Genomic DNA, 27,150 nt, shown 5'->3' with positions numbered 1-27,150 from the left:
TGGTCTTGTTTTTTCCACCACACTTATTGCACCTTGAGCCAGAAATCTCTGTTTCCAAAAATAAACATGCCTATTAAGTGTAGGCTATATCTTCAGAGACAGGATTTTATCACCACATGCATTTTATTCTAAATCAAGGAGGAATGAATCAGGAGGAATGTATCCAGCTACAAAATAATGAAGTTGGAATAAGACAAATTCATGTTTACATTTCTTGAAGACACTCCACACACCTTTCACTCTGAAATCAGCTAGCTGCAGCATGACAGGCAGCATAAGTGAATTGTTTATGTTGAAAAGTAAGGTGAATAAGTGGCTTTTAACAAGAAGAAAAACAGTGGGTGGTGGTGGGAGAAGGAAAGTATGTGCGAAAGGTAGAGAGAAAATAGCAGAAAATGAAAAGGGGGTAGGTAAATACAAATATAATTATATTATTTGAGAAAAAATAATAGCAAAACCCAAAGGGACCATGAAGCCTGGGAAAAATGTAAGTTGATGGATTGAAATGTCCAATTTCCACAACAAACAATCTGAGCTTCTCCCTCCTGCAGAACGGTCTTCAAACATCAGGCAGCCTGAAAAGGTTTCTTCTTCTCCCTTCGTTTCCACTCCCTCCTTTCCTTCCACTCCTCCATAACACTATTTCCTATTATCTACTTCCTTAATGTGGCTCTCCAAATCTCTAAAGCACTGGACTGGTTACACTAGCCACAATCTCTCCCTACCCTAATTATACCCCAGTGAGTCTATTAATCAACTTGTAAATTATTTAAGCAAGCTCCTTTCCCTGCAATCCTCACTGTCACAGACAGGGAGAGTGATGTAGGGAGGGTTAGGGAGAAAGAGATGTCTTCAAATGGCAAAAGCCGCCTTCTCTCAATGGATAACATAAAGCAAAGTTCAACAAAATACAAGAAGTTGAACACAACAATGAACATATCCCATGCATATTCTCCACTCCAATATGTACATTGGTAACAATAAGAATGTGAGTTAGTTCCCACTGTGGCCAGCAGTGGTTCTTCTGGACATAAATAGTTGCAAATGGACTCTATGGGTCATTTTCCCCAGACCCAGATTAAGCCTGTGTGTGTGTGTGTGTGTGTTTGTGTATGTGTAGCCTATGCATGTGTATGTGCAAATGTGTGTTTGTGTATGTGTGTGTGTGTGTGTGTGTGCGCGAGCAAGGGATAAGTTTGCGAGCCAAGGCCCTCATTAGGCTTGACCTCAGTATGCATTGGAGGCACAATCTCGATACACATCTGCATGGAGCCCACTCCCCGGGGGATGTTTATTCAATTAATAAAAAGTTGCTCAAGGCGAGTGGCCCAGACACAAGCCCTGGGCACTGCAGTGATTGGCACGCTTTGGCAGCTACATGCACTCTCTAGAGTGGAGCAGTAGCCCCAGCTAAATGGCAAACGCCTTATATCATGTCTAATATTCTTTTCCACAGGATGTTATTCCAAAGTAGCAAAACAATTAAATAAAAAAAACTGACTGAAATTTGTATCTTTTTCCAATCAAGATGAGACACACAACCCAGATCAAAACCTGATTCTAACTATTTGAAAATGTAGTACCAGAGAATGTCTCCTTAGTTATTATTCACATCAGAGAATTGTCTGATGATGAGGAGCCCAAGCTAATCAAATTATTTTGGCCAAACGACTCTAGCCATTCCAGCGCTGTTCATTACTATTGCATGGGCAGGGTTACAGGGTCTCTGTGGACACATCCATTTTTACTCCCCCCTGTAACACTGTTTACATGCAGGCTCTGATGCTAAAAGCAACTAATTGAAGGAGGAACCAGGTAAATTGTATGGCCACAAAGGTGTGCGTGTGCAGGTGTGTGTGTGAGCACGTGTGTATGAGTGCACCCTCTTGTATGACTAGCTGTGTACCTTGCTGTCCAGATTCCAAGTAAGGTTTAATGAGTTCTCCCATATTGGTCACGTCTGCAGAAACCGCCTCCAGAAGCTCACCGCAGCAAACTACAAGGGAAGCGGAGAGTCGGGACAAGAAAGGGGAGACATTCAAGTTGAAATAAACAGAATACACAACGTAACCTTTCAGACAGGGAATAAACAGAATAGGAAAAATGACAGCTCCTGTAGGCTGCGTCCCAAACGGCACCCTATTTCCTAGAGCGGTCTTGGTCAAAAGTAGTGCCCATAATAGGAATAGCTTGCATTTGGGATGCAAGCCATACACAGTAAACAAGGAGAGATGGAGGATGGAAAATTAAAGTCTGTGCAAAAAAATGGCAGTGACATAAGACTCCATGTCAAAACAGAACATTTGAATCATGTTTGTGTCTAAACAAATATATATATATATATATCATATACTGTACATACAGTCCTCAACATATGTATTTGGACGGTGGAGCTACAATTTTAAATTTTGGCTCTATACTCCAGCACTTCAGCCATAAATCTACAGCATTAAATAATTTCTCTGGTTAGCAAACGGAGTCAATATTCGATTACCGCATTCTGTTATAAACTGCATTCAAACAAGAAAACTGCACTTAATATAACCACATTCTGTCAGTTTCTGTGGCTACTCTAGAGAACATGGCAAAATATACTTTATGTCGAAATAACATTCAAAAGTTGTACCATAAGAAGTACTTCTAAAACCAATTTTGAATTTAACGCCATAACCATAGTACAAATTCAATCAATGAGTATTCTGTAGAGCCAGGTAAAGGCAATAGTATGGGGAACACATTGAGAGGGACAGTGAAGGACTGTTCTGGGTGAAAACTTACGATTGACAATGTTGTATTTCTGAGAGATAAGTTTCGCCTGCAGACTCTTGCCTGAGCCAGGGGGCCCAAAGAGGAGGACCCTGGGGGTGTGAGGGGCCACAGAACAGTGCCGCGAGAGAATGTACGTCAGCACTGTGGGAGGAGACAACAACCACAGCATTAAAGTGGCAATCCAGTTCTCCTTTTCACCTAATTTAACACATGATTTACATGATCTGACCTGTTCACCGGACGTGCTTGTTGCACCCTCGACAACTACAATGATTATTATTATTTGACCATGCTGGTCATTTATGAACATTTTAACATCTTGACCATGTTCTGTTATAATATCCACCCGGCACAGCCAGAAGAGGACTGGCCACCCCTCATAGCCTGGTTCCTCTCTAGGTTTCTTCCTAGGTTTTTGGCCTTTCTAGGGAGTTTTTCCTAGGGAGTTTTTCCTAGCCACCGTGCCTCTTTCACATGCAATGCTTGCTGTTTGGGGTTTTAGGCTGGGTTTCTGTACAGCACTTTGAGATTTCAGCTGATATACGAAGGGCTATATAAATAAATTTGATTTGATGATCTCAAGAGGTGGTCCAGGTATGTCACACCTTCAGTGTGTGTACTTTGCCCTATTTATATTTGGGATATAGCGCTTTTCAACAGTAAAAGTAAAAAAAATCTGGAGGACGTCTTTAAGAATGTGATAACTGAATCCTACCCACTGGGCAAAAACTTGTTGAATCAACGTTGTTTCCACGTCATTTCAACCAATAAAAAAAAATAAAATCAAATTGTATTAGTCACATGCGCCGAATACAACAGGTGTAGACCTTACAGTGAAATGCTTACTTACAGGCTCTAACCAACAATGCAGTTTCAAAAAAAATATGGATAAGAAGAAGAGATGAAAATAACAAGTAATTAAAAAACAGCAGTAAAATAACAACAGTGAGACTATATACAGGGGGGGTACCGATACAGAGTCAATGTGCGGGGGCACCGGTTAGTTGAGGTAGTATGTACATGTAGGTAGAGTTAATAAAATGACTATGTATAGATGACAACAGAGAGTAGAAGTGGTGTAAAGAGGGGGAGGGGGGTAGACATTTGGGTAGACATTTAACTAGACGTTCAGGAGTCTTATGGCTTGGGGGTAGAAGCTGTTTAGAAGCCTTTTGGACCTAGACTTGGCACTCCAGTACCGCTTGCCATGCGGTAGCAGAGAGAACAATCTATGACTAGGGTGGCTGGAGTCTTTGACAATTTTTAGGGCCTTCCTCTGACACCGCCTGATTTTGAGTTCCTGGATGGCAGGAAGCTTGGCCCCAGTGATGTACTGGGCAGTTCGCACTACCCTCTGTAGTGCCTTGCGGTCGGAGGCCGAGCAGTTGCCATACCAGGCAGTGATGCAACCAGTCAGGACGCTCTCGATGGAGCAGCTGTAGAACCTTTTGAGGATCTGAGGACCCATGCCAAATCTTTTCAGTTTCCTGAGGGGGAATAGGTTTTGTCGTGCCCTCTTAACAACTGTCTTGGTGTGCTTGGACCATGTTAGTTTGTTGGTGATGTGGACACCAAGGAACTTGAAGCTCTCAACCTGCTCCACTGCATCCCCATCAATGAGAATGGGGGCGTGCTCGATCCTCTTTTTCCTGTAGTCCACAATCATCTCCTTTGTCTTGATCACATTGAGGGAGAGGTTGTTGTCCTGGCACCACACAGAGAGGTCTCTGACCTCCTCCCTATACGCTGTCTTGTCGTTGTCAGTGATCAGGCCTACCACTGTTGTGTCATCGGCAAACTTAAATGATGGTGTTGGAGTCGTGCCTGGTCATGCAGTCATGAGCGAACAGGGAGTACAGGAGGGGACTGAGCACGCAGGAAGTCTGAGGGGCCCCTGTGTTGAGGATCAGCGTGTCGGATGTGTTGTTTCCTACCCTTACCACCTGGGGGCGGCCCATCAGAAAGTCCAGGATCCAGTTGCAGAGGGAGGTGTTAAGTCCCAGGGTTCTTAGCTTATTGATGAGCTTTGAGGGCACTATGGTGTTGAACGCTGAGCTGTAGTCAATGAATAGCATTCTCACATAGGTGTTACTTTTGCCCAGGTGGGAAAGAGCAATGTGATGACATTGAATCAATGTGGAAAACTGATTGGATTTGAAAAAAGTCCTTCACGTTTGGGAATTTCATTGTTTTTCCACCCAACTTTTAACCTAAATCCAATGACATGGTAAATATATATTTTTTTGCTTTCATGTTGAATTCACTACTCAACCAAATGTAAATCAAATCTAGATGTTGAAAATGTTTGCTTGGTCCTTTGTGGTAGATTCTGTAATGAGGGGATTCACATAAGTATTTTATTTTAAGTTCTACATTTAGCATAGTAAGCATATGTTACCTTGGAAACTGTTAAAGTTGTAAGGGATGGTTAACAAGTATATCAGTTAATTCCTATTGATAATATATAAACTACAGCTAAATTCTGTTCGTCTCTAGTGTGTTGCAATTTCAATTATGTTATTTTAGCAAAAGCATTGCTAAGAACTTTCTTTCCCAAAGGCTATCTGTCTTGATAGAGGAATAGCTGGAACATGGGTTAATTTACACTAATTTATTAAAAAACATTGGCAGGATGAAATCTCTTGAGATGCACCATCTTGTTTTCAAAAGTGTCCAAATAAAACCCCAAATTAACAGACAATACTTAGTAATGAGAATAATATGGAAACGACTGTCTAATAATAATAACAATAAAACAATAATAATAAATAACAAAAACGTACATTAACAGCAAGAACTGTTGTTGTACAACTAATAGGCCTACAACTAATAAAACATCTGCTACAACTACTAATACCACTAATAAAATACAGTGGGGTCCGAAATTATTAACACCCTATGAAATTAATAATTCAAATACTGAGCTATATTGCATGCAACAAAAAAAGGGTGAATTCTATTATTTTATACTAATACAATTGCTCAGAGAAAGAGATTTTGTTTAACAAGTAATACTTTTTTCCCACAAAGGTACGGGTCAAAAGTATTGACACCCCTAAAGATTGTTATAAATAAATAAAGTAGTCAAAAGTTTAGTATTTGGTCTCATATTCCTAGCATGCAATGACTACATCAAGCTTGTGACTCTAAAAAATTGTAGGATGCATTTACAGTTTGTTTTGGTTGTGTTTCATATTATTTTGTGCCCAATATACATTTATGGTAAATAATGTATTGAGTCATTTTGGAGTCACTTTTGTTATAAATAAGAACAGAATATGTTCCTAAACACTTATATTAATGTGGATGCTACCATGATTACGGATAATCCTGAATGAACCACGAATAATGATGAGTGAGAAAGTTACAGAGGGTCAAACATCATACCCAAAAGACATGTTAACCTCCCACCATTACCAATAACAGGGGAGGTCAGCATATCTTGGGGGTATGATCATGTTTAGAAACATATTCTATTCTTATTTACAATAAAAGTGACTCCCAACAAAAAAAATAACATAATACATTATTTACCATGAATTTCTATTGTGCATAAAATAATCTGAAACACAACCAAAACAAACTGCAAATGCAAACAACAAGTTTATAGAGTCACAATCTTGATGTAGTCATTGTATGCTAGGAATTTGGGAACCAAATACTAAACTAATACATATTTGAACTACTTTATTTATAAGAATCTTGTGACCCCTACCTCTGAGAAAAATACATTACTTGTTAAACAAAATCTCTTTCTCTGAGCAATTGTATTACTATAAAATAATAGAATTCCCCATTTTATAGGCATACAATATAGCTCAGTATTTGAATTATTTATTTTATAAAGTCATTATTGCTCATCTTCATAAAGGGTGTCAATCATTTCAGACCACACTGTACATACATATTTACAAATATCTCATGACGAAAAAGTGCATTCTTAAATCCACTGATTTTAATGCCCTGATTTCTATAAGTAAATTATTGCAGTCAATTGGGCCTTTGTATCTGAAAGATCTTAATCCAACTTCACGATGTACACTTGGAATATGTAATTGCTGCTGTTATCGAAAGGAGTACTGTGAGTCTTGTATAGTTATATACAGGGACATTTAAGTTGATACATTTAAAAAATAAATTGTTACCAATTTTGTTTGGGAGTCTTCTGTTTGGGAGTGACAGCCAATATAGTGATTCATACATTTTGCAAAGACGTGTCTTATAATGGCATCCAAGAATGAATCTGCAAAGATAGTTATAAGTTACATCTAATTCCCAAAGTATGATCTTGGTTATGTCTTTAGGAAGAGGGATCACTTGTGCACATAGCAATACAAAAAGGTATGACATAATTTACACTATAAACATCAAATATATCTAAACCTATCTAACTAACATTGGCAAAGTCAAACTAACATTACCTCAAAATATTATTTCCCCAATGCAAAAATAACACTAAACCATTAAAAATACAAATAACTAAATCTCTTGTGCTTTACAATAACTCTGTTAGCTTACTTGCACTGTCATGTATGATCTCATAAGCCAGTTGTTAACATGCAGAGGGTATCCCAGTGCATTGGGGCTGGCTGGGGATTGTTTAAAGCCCTGTTCTCTCCCATGGAGTAATAAAGAGCGAGCCAGCGGGCTAATCTGAATTTAAAGGAGGTGATCAATAAATTGAGTCTCTCTCTCTCTCTAACGCTCGCTCCCTCCCTCCCTCCCTCCCCTGGTTCCAGGGGAGTATTTGTTTGATGTGTGACACTCAAGAGGAAGCGAACAGCTGTTTACATTTGGGTCGAACCACAACAATACTGTTCGTCAATATGATAGGCCTTGTGTATAAACACGCTGCAATTAACAACAAGCTAATTGGAACTAATCACTCTAAGCCTCTAATATGCAAAAAAAAATAATAATATATATATATATATATATATATATATATATATATATATATATATATATATACACTACATAGTGCACTCACGTCTGTAGCCATGAAATCCTTTGAAAGGTTGGTCATGGCTCACATCAACACCATTATCCCAGAAACCCTAGACCCACTCCAATTTGCATACCACCCCCAACAGATGATGCAATCTCTATTGCACTCAACACTGCCTTTTCCCACCTGGACAAAAGGAACACCTATGTGAGAATGCTATTCTTTGACTACAGCTCAGCATTCAACACCATAGTGCCCTCAAAGCTCATCACTAAGCTAAGGACCCTGGGACTAAACATCTCCCTCTGCAAACTGGATCCTGGACTTCCTGACGGGCCGCCCCTAGGTGGTAAGAGTATGACACAACACATCCACCATACTGATCCTCAACACAGGGGCCCCTCAGGGGTGCGTGCTCAGTCCCCTCCTGTACTCCCTATTCACTCATGACTGCATGGCCAGGCACCACTCTAACACCATCATCAAGTTTGCCGATGACACAACAGTGGTAGGCCTGATCACTGACAACGACAAGACAGCGTATAGGGAGGAGGTCAGAGACCTCTCTGTGTGGTGCCAGGACAACAACCTCTCCCTCAATGTGATCAAGACAAAGGAGATGATTGTGGACTACAAGAAAAAGAGGACTGAGCACGCCCCCATTCTCATTGATGGGGCTGTAGTGGAACAGGTTGAAGGCTTCAAGTTCCTTGGTGTCAACATCATCAACAAACTATCATGGTCCAAACACACCAAGACAGTCGTGAAGAGGGCACGACAAAGCCTATTCCCCCTCAGGAGACTGAAAAGATTTGGGTCCTTAGATCCTCAAAAGGTTCTACAGCTGCACCATCGAGAGCATCCCGACTGGTTGCATCACTGCCTGGTATGGCAACTGCTCTGCCTCCGACTGCAAGGCACTACAGAGGGTAGTGCGTACGGCCCAGTACATCACTGGGGCCAAGCTTCCTGCCATCCAGGACCTCTATATCAGGCAGTGTCAGAGGAAAGCCCTAAAAATTGTCAAAGACTTCAGCCACCCTAGTCATAGATTGTTCTCTCTGCTACCGCACGGCAAGCGGTACCGGAGCGCCAAGTCTAGGTCCAAAAGGCTTCTTAACAGCTTCTTCCCCCAAGCCATAAGACTCCTGAACAGCTAATCAAAGGGCTACCCAGACCCCTCTTTTATGCTGCTGCTCCTCTCTGTTTATAATCTATGCATAGTCACTTTAACTCTACCTACATGTACATATTACCTCAACTAACCGGTGTCCCCGCACATTGACTCTGTACCGGTACCCTCTGTATATAGCCTCGCTTGTTATTTTACTGCTGCGGTTTAATTATTTGTTACTTTTATTTTCAATTTTTTTCTCAACTTGTTAAAGCATCGTTGGTTAAGGGCTTGTAAATAAGCATTTCACTGTAAGGTCTACACCTGTTGTATTCGGCACATGTGACAAATACAATTTGATTTGACTTCTGACAAGCGTCCATAGGGCAAACATATTTTCGAATGGCTAAGGCAGAGGGAGCCAGTCATATCATAATAAAGGACGCATCTGACTTAGCGTAATAATCAATATTCAAAGAAACAGTTTTAGCACATTTGGTATTTCAACCACAGCGTATGAATACTTAATCGCAAAGACATTTTCAAAACATTTCTATGCCCTCAGTTACACTTGAGCAAATAAGAATTTGATTAATTATAAATGGTGCCATTACAGAAACCTTTCATTTACTTATCAAGCTGAAAACACAGCCCGGGAGAGTAAACACACATAGCCTCCCATACACTCCTCTAAATCTCTATCTGCAATCATAGACCTGGACTGCGTCCCAAACTGCACCCTATTCCCGTTATAGTGTACTACTTGGGCTCTGATCAAAGGGAATAGGGTGCCATTTAGGACACAAACCTGCTTCTAAATCAGAGAGGATCTGGGGAAAGACACCATTGACGGCTGATTCTGGCAATGAGAGAGGACGGTTGAGACCTAAAGAAAAGATCACGTGTGTAATTCTTACACAGGATCAAAATGGGGCTTAGGTGGTGGGAGTGGTGGAGGCGTGGAAACAAAATGTTGCTGTTTTAAAGCTAGAATCCTTAATTGAAACAATAACAAAGCAGCACCCCCCTCAGTTTTGGTAAAAAGCTGAGGGATGGGCCTGGAGAAATGTAACAACTCTCAAATTCATAGACAGAGGTATGGATTCAAGGACTGACCATCCATGATGTTAAAATTATAGTTTTAAATATGTTTTGAGGCTATACAGTATTTGATTACATTGTTTACAAATATTGGAATAAAACAAGCTTATATTTTGGGTTCTGATGGGGTACGACAGTTGAACTAAACATCATGAGCCATTTAGAAGTTATATTCTTTAAGAAGCAATGGGTATACAGTACCAGTCAAACGTTTGGACACACCTACTCATTCTAGGGTTTTTCTTTATTTTTACTATTTTCTACATTGTAGAATAATAGTGAAGACATCAAAACTATGAAATAGACATGTGGAATCATGTAGTAACTATGGTTGAAAAGGGTCGGAAACTTTCCGGTAAATTTACGAAATTTTTCAGGGAATTTTCCATGGGAAGTTAAGCCCGGGAATTTGGGGAATTTTGCTTAAATTCATCAAAAAAGTTAGCTTATACCAGTGAACCTTTTTTTGTGGGATACACATAAGGCAATTCTAGGTCTTGTGGCATATTTTGGTTAAACTAGCCAATGGAATTGCAACCCTCTGCATGCACAATGCATTCTTCCATCACATGTACAGCTGATTCTCAAGATCTTGCACACTAATGAGATGCTATTGAGCCCACACTACTACACTGTCTGAGCCAAGGACTACATGCTTTCTGGTAACTTTTGATTACAATACTGGGTGGGGTAAATATATTTTATATGACATACATTATTTTTTGTTAACTAGTAAATAGTAGCCTACAGCAAAGGGTGTTTAAACCATTTCTAACTTGTTAACAATTTCTGCTAGTTAGTTTTGCTACCATGTGGGTTTTAGCTTGCTTGAGCCTGCTAACTGAGGAGTGTTAATTTACCTGTTTCCATACATGTTTCATTTTAAAACATTTATCTTACAAAAGGAGTTGTTTAATCTAACTGCTTAACTATTTATCTGTACATGGAATTGTATTAGTTTTTTTGCTACAATTTCTTTTCTAATCATTACAGGAAAATGCCACAGGCACTATCTGATGTGTGGAGACATTTCACTGCAGCTGACGTAGAAGGAAAAGCTTTGTACATTTGCAAATACTGTGCCAAATCCTATGTGAAGAATGCACATATGATTGGCAGAATCATCTGGCCAAGTGCATAAAGTTCCCTCGGAGCTCAGAACGAGCAACCTCTACTTCTATCCGAGGTGAAAATGATGAATCAGACACCTTATCGATAGCAACAACTCATGGTCCTCCTGGAATCAGGAGTTTTTTGACTCAATGGAGGAACGTAGTCAGAGAAATGCTGATAAATGTCTTGCTCGAGCTGTGTATGCAACTGGTTCACCAATGAGGCTCACAGGCAATGTGTATTGGAAAAGATTTCTGAATGATGCCCACCATACACCCCTCCAACCAGACATGCTTTATCAACTCATTTGCTGGATGCAGAGTTCATCATAGTTCAAGTGAAGGTCTAGCAAATCATAGAGAAAGCAGACTGTATTGCAATCATCTCTGATGGGTGGTCGAATGTGCGTAGGCAAGGAATAATTAATTACATCATCTCCACCTCTCAACCAGTATTCCACAAGAGCATAGACACAAGGGACAACAGACACACTGGTCTCTACATTGCAGATGAGCTGAAGGCAGTCATCAATGACCTTGGACCACAGAAGTATTTGCACTGGTGACAGACAATGCTGCGAACATGAAGCCTGCTTGGTCTAAAGTGGAGGAGTCCTACCTCACATCACACCCATTGGCTGTGCTGCTTATGCATTGAATCTGCTCCTCAAGGACATCATGGCACTGAAAACAATGGTTACACTCTACAAGACAGCCAAGGAAATGGTTAGGTATGTGAAGGGTCATCAAGTTATAGCAGCAATCTACTTCACCAAGCAAAGTGAGTAGAATATGAACACCACATTGAAGCTGCCCAGCAACATCCATTGGGGTGGTGTTGTCATTATGTTTGACAGTCTCCTGGGGGGGAAGGAGTCTCTCCAAGAAATAGCCATATCACAGTCTGCCAATATGGACAGCCCCATCAAGAGGATCCTCCTGGATGATGTATTTTGGGGAGAGAGTGGTAAGCAGCCTGAAACTCCTGAAACCTACAGCAGTAGCCATTGTACGGATTGAGGGAGACAATGCCATATTGTCTGTTGTTCAGACTCTGCTTGCAGATGTAAGAGAAGAAATCCGTACTGCCCTGCCCACTTCACTGTTGCTCCAAGCAGAGGAAACTGCAGTTCTGAAATGCATCAAAAAGCGTGAAGACTTCTGCTTGAAGCCCATACACGCAGCATACATGTTGGACCCCAAGTATGCTGGCAAGAGCATCCTGTCTGGTGCAGAGATCAACAGGGCCTATGGTGTCATCACTACCGTGTCTCGCCACCTTGGCCTGGATGAGGGCAAGGTTCTTGGCAGTCTGGCAAAGTACACTTCCAAGCAAGAGCTTTGGGATGGAGATGCAACATGGCAGTCATGCCAACATATCTCATCAGCCACCCGGTGAAAGGACTTTGTGGATCTGAGGCTCTTTCCCCTGTTGCCTCCATCATCCTCTAAATCCCACCAACATCAGCCGCCTCAGAGCGCAACAGGTCCTTGTTTGGGAACACACACACCAAAGCACGCAACAGGCTGACCAAAATTGGTGGCCATCCGAGCAAATTTGAGGCTTTTTGAGCCTGGCAACGAGCCATCCTCAACAAGTTTGGAAAGTGACAGTGACGATGAGGCCTTAGAGTCTGATGTTCAAGAGGTGGATATTGAGGAGGTCCAGGGAGAAGACATGGAAGCCTGAGACGAAGACAACCAAAGCTTTAGTTTCTAGACTATCATTTTATGTATGTTGAAAACGTTTTTGGAAGATGTGATGGATCATTGGGGATCATTCAATATTCCCTTTCTTTTGTTGTTCCGTGAGGTCATCCCATGTGAAGAGTCAATTCATTTAATTAAAGATCAATTCGTAACAATTTTTTTACATTTTATTTCTATTGGAAGGATTTAATATTTTGCAACTATGTCTACTTATGATAAGGTAAAATGTTTATGTTTCTGTCTCCATATGATATGGTAAATATATTCAATTCAAAAAACATCTACATTTAAATGGCATTAATATTTATTTGCATACATTTCCGTTAATTCCCATATATTCCCGTTAATTCCCACTGAAAGTTTCCACCTCTGAATATTCCCCAAAATGTGCAACCCTAGTAGTAAGCCAAAAATTGCTAAACAACTCAAAATATATTTGAGATTCTTCAAAGTAGCCACCCTTTGCCTTGATGACAGCTTTGCACAATCTTGGCATCTCTCAACTACTAATATATGTGTCACGTCTACTCCCGCTCCTCCCCTATTCTCAACTACCAGCGCCTACGTTAAAATATATCAAAAAATGGATGTAGAAATGGTTGAAAGCAAATTTCCTGCAACTCTACACATTTTGCCATTGGGCAGAGTGAAAATGTTACAGTTTTAAAGCTAATACTCCTGAATGCATAATGTTACTTCTCCAAGATGATCTTATTTACAATTATATTATATTTTTTACAGACGGCCCACCCAAGACTTTTCTCTGCAGAAAAAACTTTGTTACAGTACTATCTATCAGTTAGCTTTCTTTGTCAGATTCCGATTGAAATATATACACTTTAGTAATGCAAACTTGTTTAAGTCTAATTCACATCCGCCATGGTGTGCCTGCTTCTAGCCTTCTACTGTCACCACTGCCCTGCCTCGCACAACAAACCTGAGGCGGCAGGTAGCCTAGTGGTTAGAGAGGTGAGCCAGCGGTTGGAGGATTGCCAGGTCAAATCCCGGGTCAGAGAGGAAAAAGCTGTTGAGAAGTGAACTGGCAACTGGAGGGTTGCTGGTATCAAATCCTAGATGACATTGTCTGCTTTTGTGCCCTTGAACAAAGCACTTAACCCCCCACAACAGGCACCCAGTGTGGCAGACCCCCATACCTCTCCAAAACCTGTATGTGTATCATTTGCAGGGGTTGGGCTAAAGTAATCTTAAGAGAGAGAATGACAGAACTATTTTGCCAAGTTGAGTGGTGTAACGTTCAGACAGGTAGTATTCAGATGGCTTTAATGGTGTGGCTGAAGGCTGCGACGGCTGCTCCTCCTCCCCTTGCCTGTAGCTTAGCCTTAGGCAAACTCCCTGTCCATCAGCTGGGCTGACAGGGAGGGGAATCAAAACCTCCCCATGGGTCTGCTGCAGTGCCATGCTGACATCCCGCCAGAAGGCGTGGCCGTGGAGGGGCAGCAGCCCACTGAGAGTGTGTCCTAAAATAGCACCCTGTTACCGATATGGGCTCTGGTCAAAAGTAGTGCACTATTTTGGGAATAGGGTGCCATTTGGGACGCAGACTGAGATGATATGGTGATGAGGCTTTGATGCTGTGCAACAAAGCCTCTGAGGCCCGTGATGGGAGAGACTGTCATCCATCGCCAATCACTGTCTCAGGTAGAGAGGGGCATCAAAGAGAGGGACTTTATGCAAGTCATTACTATACTGAACAAAAATATAAATGCAACAATATCAAAGATTTTACTGAGTTACAATTCACATGAGGAAATCAGTCAATGTAAATAAATGCATTAGGCCCTAATCTATGGATTTCACACAACAGGGAATATAGTACTGTTGGTCACAGATACCCCTCCAAAAATGGGCCTCACGACCTTGTCACAGTATTTTTGTGCATTCAAATTGCCATCGAGAAAATGCAATTGTCCGTAGCTTATGCTTGCCCATACCATAACCCCACCGCCACCATGGGGCACTCTGTTCACAACGTTGACATCAGCAAACTGCTCGCCCACACAACGCCATACACGTGGTCTGTGGTTGTGAGGATGTACTGCCAAATTCTCTAAAATGACATTGGAAGCAGCTTAAGGTAGAGAAATTAACATTAAACTCTCTGGCACAAGGTGCACCTGTGTAATAAACATGCTGTTTTATCAGATTCTTGATATGCCACACCTGTCAGCTGGATCTTTTATTTCAGCTCATGAAACATGGGACCAACACTTTACATGTTGCATTTATATTTTTGTTCAGTGTACTACTGTGGAATATGGAGACATGTCAGTCAGTGAGTATTTGCTTCTGGTTTAAAGAAGTGTGTCCTTTATGGCTGTGTCCTTCGTCCCAATAATAAATACACTCGTTCACTACTTCCCACAAACCTAAAAGTATTGGATTGGTGAAGGCATGGGCTAGAGTTTCCACCATGTTTCTTATACCAGTCATTTCCTTGAAATGAAAGGAACAAGTGCACACTTGGGAGGAAGGACAGATAATTGGAAACATGTAGCATATGTTCGCGAATGAAAACAACACATTATGTTTGTTGTTGGATCCCTTAGAGTGGTGTTCTAATCTACAGTCATACACCCCAGCTAGCACATAATGTTCTGAGAACCATGTGTTTCTTAGAGCTTGGTGAGAGCGTGGTTGTCCTATAGTGATTTTGCATACAACCTTCCCACAACTTTCTGAGAATGGTGCAGGATAGTTGCTTGTCTTTGGAACATTCTCAGCACATTTATAGAACTTGACAAAAAAACATTTATTTTCTTGGTATTTCTTTACTTTAAACATGTTTTTAGATATTTTAGCAAATATATTGAAAATGAAATACAAAAATATCCAATTTAAATAAGTATTTGCTATGACACTCCAAATTGAGCTCAGGTGCATCCAATTTCCCTTGATATAACTTGATTGGAGTCCACCTGTGCCAATTAAATTGTTTGGACATGATTTAGAAAGAAACATACCTGTCTATATAAGGTCCCACAGTTAACAGTGTATGTCAGAGCAGAAACTATACCAAGGAACTATCCGTAGATCTCAGAGAGAGAATTGTGGTGAGGCATATATCTAGGGAAGGGTATAAAACCATTTCTCGTGTTGACAGTTTCCAAAAGCACAGTGGTCTCCATCACTGGGAAAATGAAAAAATATGGAACTACCCAGACTCTGCCTAGAGCTGGTTGTCTGAACAAACTGAGCAACCTGGCAAGAAGGACCGTGGTCAGGGAGGTGACCAATGACCACTCTGAATGAACTACAGAGTTCCTTGGCTGAGATGGGAGAACCTGTCAGAAGGACAACGGTCTCTACAGCACCATTCTGGGCTTTATGGGAGAGTGGCCAGACGGAAGCCACTCATGAGAAAAAGGCACATGGCAGCACACCTGGGGTTTGAAAAAATGCATGGCAAAGACTCTGAGATCATAAGGCAAAAGACTCTGTGGTCTGATGAGAAAGAAAAGTAACTCTTTGGCCAAATGGCAAAGCACTATGTCTGGAGAAAACCAGGCAGTTTATTACCCATCTAACATCATCCTTACCGTGAAGCATCGTGGTGGCAGCATCATGCTATGTGGATGCTTTTTAGAGGCAGGGACTGGGAGACTGGTAAAGATGGAAGGAACAATTAATGGAGCCAAATACAAGCAAATCCTTGATGAGAACCTGCTTGAGTGCAAACGACCAGTCCCAACAGGTCAATGACCCTTAGCATACAGCCAAAGCAACTCTGGAATGGCTTCAGAACAATAATGTAAAAGTCATTGAGTGGCCCAGCCAAAACAGACTTGAATCCCATTGAAAATCTGTGAAAAGACTTGAAGATTGCTGTTCACCTATCCATTCCCTATCTAACTTAATTGAGCTTGAGAAAATCTGCAAGGAAGAATGGGAGAAAATCCCTAAATCCAGATGTGCAAGATGACTCAAAGCTGTAAACGCCACCAAAGGTGTTTCTACAAAGTATTGACTCAGGGGAGTGAATACTTATGTAAATAAGATTTCTGTATTTCATTTTTAATACATTTGCAAAAATATCTAAAAACATTTTTCACTTCGTCATTATGGGATATTGTGTGTAGATGGGTGACAAAAAGATCTATTTAATCCATTTTGAATTTAGGCTGTAACACAACAAAATGCGGAATAAGTCAAGGGGTATGAATTCTTTCTCAAGGCACTGTAAATACGTCACTCATTGCTTCAAGCCACACCTCAACGCACCCACCAAACGGGAGCAAACAAACCTCAGTCTGTTCAAAAACATACAAGAATGTTTTGGGGAAAGGTGTCGTTCAGTAGAAACCGTTCTGTAACGTAGCAGACATTCAATCGAACTGAACGCACCTCTGATCTTAATGAGTGCTTGTTTCCTTTGAAATGGGGTCTGTTTGAATAGACTAAAATGAACAGCTTTGTATATGTAAAAAAAAAAAAAACATGCTAGCTCCATCCTGGTGGCGCAGTGGACTAATTCCATGGATAGAGAACAGAAGATTCTAAATTTGAATTTCACTGATGCTGATGCCTAAGGACATTTATTTCCATTTGTCCAATCTGTGCTTGGAGTTAAAAAAAAGTTAACCCAAAATAAGCTAAAAGTCTTATTGAAACAAAAACCTCCAAATAACAATTTTTTTAAATGTTTGTTGGTAGTTACAGTCTTGTTCCATCACTGCAACTCCCGTACGGACTCGGGAGAGGCGAAGGTCGAGTGCCATGCATCCTCCGAAACACGACCTGCCAAGCCGCACTGCTTCTTGACACACTGCTCCCTTAGCCAGGAAGCCAGCCACACAAATGTGTCGGAGGAAACACTGTGCAACTGACGACTGTCAGCGTGCATGCGCCCGGCCACAGGAGTCGCTAGAGCGCAATGGGACATGGACATCCTGGCTGGTCAAACCCTCCCCTAATGCTGGGCCAATTGTGCCCCACCTCATGTGTCTCTCGGTCGCTGCTGGCTGCGACACAGCCTGGGAACGAACCAGGGTCTGTAGTGACGCATTTAGCACTGCGATGCAGTGCCTTAGACCGCTGCGCCACTCGGGAGGCCCCCAACCTATCATTTCTATTCTCAGAGTCTTAGTGAAACCTCCCAGGAAAACTTTCAAGGAACCAGAGTGAAACTTTCTCAGAACATCCCTTCAAACTAAAAATAAAAGTTCCCAGAATATTTTAAAAACATATAGTTTTACCGGTCAGGAAACGTATGGTTTCATTCCCACAACCAATGTGAATCCAAAAACATACTTTCCCACAACTTCCAAGGAACCAAATGTGCTAGCTGGGAGTGGTCTTCTCACCTTGGTCAAATACGTCCACATGCGGTTGGTCGGCATCAATGCCCTTCAGGCAGTTGCGGTAGGTCTTGCGCAGGGCGTGAACCTCGCGATGGTGCTGCATCAGCTGGGCGACAAGCTGCTCTTCTGACACGGTCTTCTGGCGCTCTAACCGCTGCACCACTTCCTTGTCCTCGGGCCAAATGAACGTGACGTGGTACACATCTACACAGGTAATAGAGAGAAGATCAGGGTATGTATTCATCAAGTGTCTCAGAGTAAGAGTGCTGATCTAGTATCAGGTGTCTCCTATCCATGTAACCAAATGTACTATGATCTGAAAGGCAAACTGATCCTAGCACTCCTACCCTGAGACACTTTATGAATACAGGCCCCGATGGCCCCATGACAGGGAGGGTGGGATCTATGCTGCTGCTCCAGTTTCAACTGTTCTGCCTGCGGCTACGGAACCCTGACCTGTTCACCGGACGTGCTTGTTGCACCCTCGACAATTACTATGATTATTATTATTTGACCATGCTGGTCATTTACGAACATTTTAACATCTTGACCATGTTCTGTTATAATATCCACCCGGCACAGCCAGAAGAGGACTGGCCACCCCTCATAGCCTGGTTCCTCTCTAGGTTTCTTCCTAGGTTTTTGGCCTTTCTCAGGAGTTTTTCCTAGGGAGTTTTTCCCAGCCACCGTGCTTCTTTCAAATGCATTGCTTGCTGTTTGGGGTTTTAGGCTGGGTTTCTGTACAGCACTTTGAGATTTCAGCTGATGTACGAAGGGCTATATAAATAAATTTGATTTGATCTATTTATCTCTTCTTGTTCATAGACTTCATGTTCTAGATATCTCCCCAGTTTTTTTTTTATTGAGTTTATTTATTAAATATTTTTTAAACTCTATTTTCTTAAAACTGCATTGTTGGTTAAGGGCTTGTAAGTAAGCATTTCACGGTAAGGTCTACCTACACGTGTTGTATTCGGCACATGTAACAAATAAAATGTGATTTGATGAATAGGGCGTTTGGCCACCACGAGCCAGAACAGCTTCAATGCACCTTGGCATAGATTCTTCAAGTGCCTGGTACTCTATTGGAGGGACAAGACACCATTCTTCCAAGAGAAATTCTATAATTTGGTGTTTTGTTGATGGTGGTGGAAAACGTTGTACGAGGTGGCCGCCCCAGAAACTCCCATAAGTGTTCAATTGGGTTGAGATCTGGTGACTGAGACGCCAACAGCATATGGTTTACATCGTTTTCATGCTCATCACCACTCCTGTCCTGCGGATGGGGGCATTGTCATCCTATGGGGGAATAGCCATGGTAGCCAGAATAATGACCTGCCCAGCATTTTTATACATGACCCTAAGCATGATGGGATGTTAATTGCTTAATTAATTTAGGAACCACACCTGTGTGGAAGCACCTGCTTTCAATAAACTTTGTATTCCTCATTTACTCAAGTGTTGCCATTATTTTGGCAGTTACTTGTATATCCTCATTGTATATCAGCCTGTACTCCAGAGTTCTGTGTTTACTGTATTTATGTATATTGACTTTGACAATTCACTAAGTTACATTTTGGGTATCTGTAAATGTACTAGGCGAATAAAGTAATTCTGATAATGTTTACACAGGTACCAATCATTTCGTCACGTTGACAAACAAATTCTGTATGAGTGAAAAATAAAACGTGTTTAAGTATTTGGACAGCTTTGAAAAAAACTGCGAGCTCATTTGCACAATGCATGTAATTCTACTGACAAAGGCAAAATGAGACCTCGGGCACAATGAAAACAGAGATGGCAATTATTTTGATCAAGTACATCCTCACCATAACAAACCAACCTATTGGGAGCTGAGGCTTTCGTTAATTATAGCACGGCTTTGCGATACTCTAAGGACTTGTTCTCCTGGAGACCTATGGTGCGGATTCAAAGAAATCAAATCGTATTTGTCACATGTGCCGAACACAACAAGTGTAAACTTTACAGTGAAATGCTTACTTACAAGGCCAACAATTCAGTTCAAGAAATAGAATTAAGAAAATATTTATTAAATAAACTAAAGTAAAAAATATAATTAAAAGTAACAATAACGAGGCTATACAGGGGATACCAGTACTGAGTCCATGTGCGGGGGTATAGTTTAGTCAAGGTAATTTGTACATGTAGGTAGAGGTAAAGTGACTATGCATAGATAATAAACAGCGAGATGCAGCAGTGTAAAAACAATGTAAATAGTCCGGGTGGCCATTTGATTAATTGTTCAGCAGTCTTATGGCTTGGGGTAGAAGCTGCTAAGGAGCCTTTTGGACCTAGACTTGGCGCTCCGGTACCGCTTGCCGTGCGGTAGCAGAGATAACAGTCTATGACTTGGGTGACTGGAGTCCTTTGAGAATTTTTTGGGCCTTCCTCTGACACCGCCTATTATATAAGTCCTGGATGTCAGGAAACTTGGCCGCAGTGATGTACTGGACCGTATGCACTACCCTCTGTAGTGCCTTATATACCGAGCAGTTGCCATACCAGGTGGTGATGCAACTGGTCAGGAAGCTCTCGATGGTGCAGCTGAATAACTTTTTGAGGATCTGAGGACCCATGCCAAATCTTTTCAGTCTCCTGAGGGGGAAAAAAGTTGTTGTCGTGCCCTCTTCACAACTGTCTTGGTGTGTTTGGACCATGATAGTTTGTTGGTGATGTGGACACCAAGGAACTTGAAGCTCTCAACCTACTCCACTGCAGCCCTGTTGCGGAGAATGGAGGTGTGCTCGGTCCTCCTTTTCTTGTAGTCCACTATCAGCTCATTTGTCTTTCTCACATTGAGGGAGAGGTTTTTGTCCTGGCACCACACTGCCAGGTCTCTGACCTCCTCCCTATAGGCTGTCTCATCGTTGTCATCAGCAAACTTAATGATGGTGTTGGAGTCGTGCTTGGCTACGCAGTTGTGGGTGAACAGGGAGTACAGGAGGACCTAAGCACGCACCCCTGAGGGGCTCCAGTGTTGAGGATGTGTTGTTGCCTACCCTTACCACCTGGGGGTCCAGGATCCAGTTGCAGAGGGAGGTGTTAGTCCCAGGGTCCTTAACTTAGATGCTTTGTGGGCACTATGGTGTTGAACGCTGAGCTGTAGTCAATGAACAGCATTCTCACATAGGTGTTCCTTTTGTCCAGGTGGGAATGGGCAGTGTGGATTGAGATTGTATCATCTGTGGATCTGTTGGTGCGGTATGCAAATTGGAGTGGGTCTAGGGTTTCTGGGATGATGGTGTTGATGTGAGTCATGACCAGCCTTTCAAAGCACATGAAGGCTACCGACTTGAGTGCTATGGGGCGGTAGTCATTTTGGCAGGTTACCTTCGCTTTCTTGGGCACAGGGACTATGGTGGTCTGCTTGAAACATGTAGGAATTACAGACTTGGTCAGGGAGAGGTTGAAAATGTCAGTGAAGACACTTGCCAGTTGGTCCGCGAATGCTCTGAGTACACATCCTGGTAATCCGTCTGGCCCTGTGGCCTTGTGAGTGTTGAGCTGTTTAAAAGTCTTGCTTACATCGGCTATGGAGAGCGTGATCACACAGTCGTCTGGAACAGCTGGTGCTCTCATGCATGCTTTCGTGTTGCTTGCCTCAAAGCGGGCATAAAAGGCATTTAGCTCATCTGGTATGCTCGCGTCACTGGGCAGCTCGCGGTAGTCCGTAATAGTTTGCAAGCCCTGCCACATCCGACGAGCATCAGAGCCGGTGTAGCAGGATTCAATCTTAGTCCTGTATTGACGCTTTGCCACTTAAATGATTTGTCTGTCTGAGGGCATAGCGGGATTTCTTATAGTGTCCCGCTCCTTGAAAGCCAGGTTCAATATGGATGTGGGTTTGTGGTTATGATGTGAATTATAAAAAAGGAATGTCTCTCTGTATCACTTTCACCCCCCTCCCCTTGGTAGAATCGGGCACTCTGGAATACATCTCCAGTGTTCTCCATCTCCACGTCATCTTACCTCCTGTGACAGGGTCTATTCTCTTGCCCTGACTCCGTTCAATCAGCACTGCATCGGGTGCCTCCAGCAACACTGACAGAGAACACACACATAAACAGTTCCTTCAATACACACACACGCTCACTCACACAAATGCACGCACGTACAAACACAACATGGAAATAACCAAACATAAATGGATAACTGAGGTAAACTGAGGCACTAACCAACATGATTTGGGGCAACTCCAGCCTCCTGTAGGGAGAGGGCCTCCTCTCGTGTCTGAGGTATCCCCTCCAACACCCAACCCTGAACACAGAACAAACAACACAAGCACTAAACAACGTGGCTCAAACTGGGGTCAAAAGACTAGAAGATTTCTCATATAGGACATGATGGGGCAGTTTCCTGAAGACAGATTAAGCCTAGTCCCGGACTAAAAAGCAAACTCAGTGGAGAATCTACAAACATTTTTTCCAGGACTAGGCTTAATCTGTGTCCAGGAAACAGCCCCCAGATGTATTATTTATCATATGTAGAATTATATAAATTACAAATAGTTCTTCTGATGGAGTGGTTTTCTTTTCTCCTGAGATGACACAAAAATCCCAAAATGATTCTGGAGATGATCATTGCCTGATCGACAAGGTTAGCTCTGTGGGCCCAAACGACAAGGTTAGCTCTGTGCCCTGTGCCCAGTAATTTAAAGAAATAGAATTACTTACTTAGAAATATAATTACTATGTCATATGGCATATGACCTTACACAGTAATATGATTACAATGCAATGCATTTCTACTCCACTGTCACAGCAATCTTCGTCGTCAGACGATATAGCGAAATCATCGTCGGAGAACGTGGACCAATACGCAGAGGAGTTAGTGCTCATCATCTTAATTTATTAAATGAATGTGAACACGGAGAAAAAACAAGAAAACGAATAAAGACTAGTGACAGTTTTACAGGCAGAATAAACGCAGCGCAAAATACAACTACCCACAACATACCAAACAAACACACACCTACTTATAGGACTCCCAATCAGAGGCAACTAGAAACACCTGCCTCCAATTGAGAGTCCAGCACCCAAAACTACACATAGAAAAACAAACCTAGAACCTATACCAAAACTAACACACCCCACTACACCACACACAAAACCCCATAATACAAAACAAATATACCTCTGCCACGTCCTGACCAAATATAATACAAATAATACCTAAATATTGGTCAGGACGTGACATCCACCCTATTTCTATTCAGTGGCCTATTTGTTATATTCATCACTTCATTTAAACTGTCCCATTCTCTCATTGTGATAAATAGCTGGTTGTTTAAAGAAGTTAGACGCTGTCTCTTTATAATGCAGTTAAACCAAGTCCCTGACAGAGACCTTAAGAGACAATAACTCTATGAATAAATATCTGTACAAACAGGGAGAGGAAAACAATTGCCACTTCAAGTAGTGATTCAATAGGTGGGTTAAAATCCTAAACCTTGAAAATGTGGCTAATTATCCAGTTCCTATCCCCAATTTACCATAAAAATAAAACATAAGAAGAAAGAGGCAACCTGCATATCATTCCTTAGACACAAAAAACCTCTCTCTCTCTAATGGCCTCTGAAATCCCAGGGCTTACAGCTCAATGGAGCTGGAAAATAAAGACGAGAAAAAGAAACCGGTTCTCTCAAGTGCTTGTTAGGCCCAAATTATTATTTCAATGAATAATCTTCAAATAAATATGTAACTATGGAAAACATTTATAGATCTCAGTATTATCAGAGAAGTTATGGGGTGTGTTGCCAAGTTTCCCGGGCCTGTTTGAAATCCGCCTTTGTTTTCCTCTTTGATCTTTAACCACTAATCACCGCTTCATCTAAATTACGCCTTCCTCCCACTTACTTTACCATTAAACCTTTGATTGCCTCTGTGGCAGTGCTGTCCACGAGCTGATAATAGAAGTGGGAGTCCACTTCCATAACCATGAGGAGCATTTTGTAATTGGCTCCTCTGTACTACAATAAAATCACAATGAAAACCAAGACAAACTGGATATACACAGTAGTAGCCTCTTCACTTTAGTAAAATGAAAGTGATGCCATGACTAAGGGTGCATTTGTAAATTCACTCTGGAGTGCCAGAGTGCGCTCATAGTGCGCTCTGTGCATTTGTAAATTCAGAATGTTGTCAGATTGTCCATACATAAATTCCTAGCGTTTCGCTCTCGGAGCGTTCAGAGCACACTGGATGCTCTGGCCGAGGAGTAGGGTTGATCCAAGCATTCTGACCTCACAACGGCAGTCAAGCACCCAAGCTAAAGTTAGCTAGCTTGCTAGCTACTTCCAGACATAAATGAGAGAACACCTCACTCTGACCATTTTACTTGCCCTAGCAGAGCTGGTTAGGCTGTTTTCATGTTATCCAGAGCGTTGGTGACTGTAACTGAGTTGCTGGCAACAATTTAATTACGCCTTTTTGCCGAGGTTTACTGACACCGGCCATATTCAACGTGGTGTTGAGCCTTCATAAAATCATAATTTATTCTGCGAATTTTATGAAGTCACCCTAAAAACGACTGGATAAAGTGGTAACCACTGTACATGGTTGCAAATGAAAGTGTGTAGTTAGTAAGGTATAGAGAAGTAACAGGGCCCATACAAACAGCAGGTCCAATGAGGAACAGTCTCCAGCCAGACCAGGCCAGCTCCTGGTAATACCGTTCTACCTCTCCACCACTCCCTCCCAGGGGAGACTAGGCCAGGGCTGTGGAAAAGCAGGGGGAGTCCCTCCCAGCCAGGCCCCAAAAGCTCAGGCCTGATTGAAATTCTAATGAGCTACGTCAAAACAACACCCCCAACTCCCTCCCCCCTCTCCCCAGCACACTCCTCCTCCCTGCCTCCATCACTGGGGTCCCACACAGTGGCTCCCTCCATTCCGTTTCATCCCTACATCAAAAGGGCTCGGCGTTCAGACAGAACCCCAGGACCACAACATCTGCAGTGGGGAGGAGGGAGGGGGGGATGTATCACAGGATGGACACGCATGAAGCAGATGTCACGGGGCGCTCAACAGCAGGCTGGGGGGACGATGTGGGGGAGTGTAGGGGAGCAGTGCTCAACAAGCCGGAGAGAGACCTTAGCAGTCTGCTGTGCTCTGTGCACAAAATAGTCCATGGCCCTGGCGCGAAGGCTTGCTAACAAGGTCCTTTTGACAGTACAATCAGCCAATTAGTCACCCTGCTGCTAATCAGATAATTATTGTCTGTGTGTTTTTGTTACTAAGAAGTCATGTCCTGCACGGGACATGTCCCCTAGGAGCTATGCTAGTTCCATTGTGCACTGGAGGCTTTGTATATCCATCTATCTACTATAGGATAGCAATGCGGCACCAATTAAAAGATACTTCGTGCAAAAGTAGATACTACAGTTGTCACAATTGTGTGTAGAGAAGGACCAAGGCGCAGTGTGCTCTGAGTTCGTCGCCGGGGACTCGGGACCGGGGGCCGTCGCCGGGGGTTCCGGACCGGGGACCGTCGCGGGAGGCTCGGGACCGGGGACCGTCGCGGGAGGCTCGGGACCGGGGACCGTCGCGGGAGGCTCTGGACCGGGGACCGTCGCCGGAGGCTCTGGACCGGGGACCGTCGCCGGAGGCTCTGGACCGGGGACCGTCGCCGGAGGCTCTGGACCGGGGACCGTCGCCGGAGGCTCTGGACCGGGGACCGTCGCCGGAAGCTCTGGACCGGGAACCGTCGCCGGAAGCTCTGGACCGGGAACCGTCGCCGGAAGCTCTGGACTGTGGAGGCGCACCGGAGGCCTGGTGCGTGGAGCTGGAACAGGTGGTGCCAGACTGCTGACACGCACTTCAGGGCGAGTGCGAGGAGCAGGCACAGGACGTACTGAACTGGGGAGGGGCACTAGAGACCTGATGCGTGGGGCCGGTACAGGTGGCACCGGACTAGTGACACGCACTTCAGGTCGAGTGCGGGGAGGAGGCACAGGATGTACTGGACTGTGGAGGCGCACCGTAGACACAGCGCGTAGAGCCGGTGCAGGATGTACTGGACCGCGAAGGCGCACTGGAGGTCTGGAGCATAGAGCTGGCACAACGCGTCCTGGACAGATGACCACCTTCGCACGGCAAATGCGGGGGGCTGGCACAGGACGCACTGGGCTGTGGAGGCGCACCGGAGACACGGTGCGTAGAACCGGCACACATTGTACCGGAACGGTGACACACACCTCAGGGCGAGTGCGTGGAGGAGACACAGGACGTACCGGACTGGGGAGGCGCACTGGAGGCCAGATGCGTGAAACTGGTGCATATGACACCGGACTGGTGTCACGCTCCTCAGCACGCCCGCTCTGCAGCGCTCTCAACGCCAACACCTCTCTCCGGAATCTTTCGTCGAGTTCCTCACTCGACTCCCTGACTGGCTCTGGTTCACCCCTCGGCTCAGCCGACCACTCCATGTGCCCCCCCCCCAAAAAATGTGGGCTGTCTTTTGGGCTTGCGTCCTGGCCGCGCACCCTGGCGTCATCGTCGTTCCTCCTTCGCTGCTTCCGCCTGTTTCCATGGCAGGCTTTGTCTCCTGACATTATTTCCTCCCAAGTCCAGGATGTCCTCCACTCCTGGCTTTCCTCCCAGGCACGTTGCTTGGTCCGTTGGTGGTGGGACCTTCTGTCATGATTGTGTGTAGAGAAGGACCAAGGCGCAGTGTGCTCTGAGTTCCACATTTTATTTTAGTGAAACTTTACACCCCCCCCCCAAAAAAACAACCAACAAACCGTGACGACAGAGGTGCTACACGCACTGACTCAAAATAAGATCCCACAAACAACAGGTGGGAAAAGGCTGCCTAAATATTATCCCCAATCAGAGACAGCGATATACAGCTGTCTCTGATTGGGAACCATATCAGGCCAACATAGAAATACAAAACTAGAGTACCCACCCTAGTCACACCCTGACCTAACCAAAATAGAGAATAAAAAGGATCTCTAAGGTCAGGGCGCGACAACGTTATTACAATGTTACACCAAATCAAAGCTCAATCTAAAAATGGATCTTGAGTATCTGGCAATGGAAAATATCTAAAGCTCACCAC

The 27,150-nt window shown here is 43.2% G+C and overlaps 1 protein-coding gene across 6 annotated transcripts in view; it reads right to left on the bottom strand.

The window, feature by feature from the left end:
* The window catches only part of ak8 (adenylate kinase 8), an 81,444-nt gene that overhangs the window by 26,922 nt on the left and 27,372 nt on the right, over positions 1 to 27,150 (bottom strand). For 5 of the 6 annotated variants that reach the window (XM_029722309.1, XM_029722310.1, XM_029722311.1 and 2 more), the window contains 5 exons: positions 22,269 to 22,350; positions 22,063 to 22,134; positions 18,076 to 18,276; positions 2,779 to 2,910; positions 1,907 to 1,996 (listed from right to left, as the gene is read on the bottom strand). In XM_029722309.1, the coding sequence (XP_029578169.1) occupies positions 1,907 to 1,996; positions 2,779 to 2,910; positions 18,076 to 18,276; positions 22,063 to 22,134; positions 22,269 to 22,350 (577 nt within the window). The remainder of the gene's footprint in view (positions 1 to 1,906; positions 1,997 to 2,778; positions 2,911 to 18,075; positions 18,277 to 22,062; positions 22,135 to 22,268; positions 22,351 to 27,150) is intronic. The other variant, XM_029722312.1, reaches the window with a different exon arrangement.

This window comes from Salmo trutta, chromosome 29, assembly GCF_901001165.1.
Source record: "Salmo trutta chromosome 29, fSalTru1.1, whole genome shotgun sequence".
Taxonomy (NCBI): Eukaryota; Metazoa; Chordata; class Actinopteri; order Salmoniformes; family Salmonidae; genus Salmo; species Salmo trutta.
The sequence above is the reverse complement of the archived record's forward strand: the minus strand, read 5'-3'. Positions and strand labels throughout refer to the sequence as shown.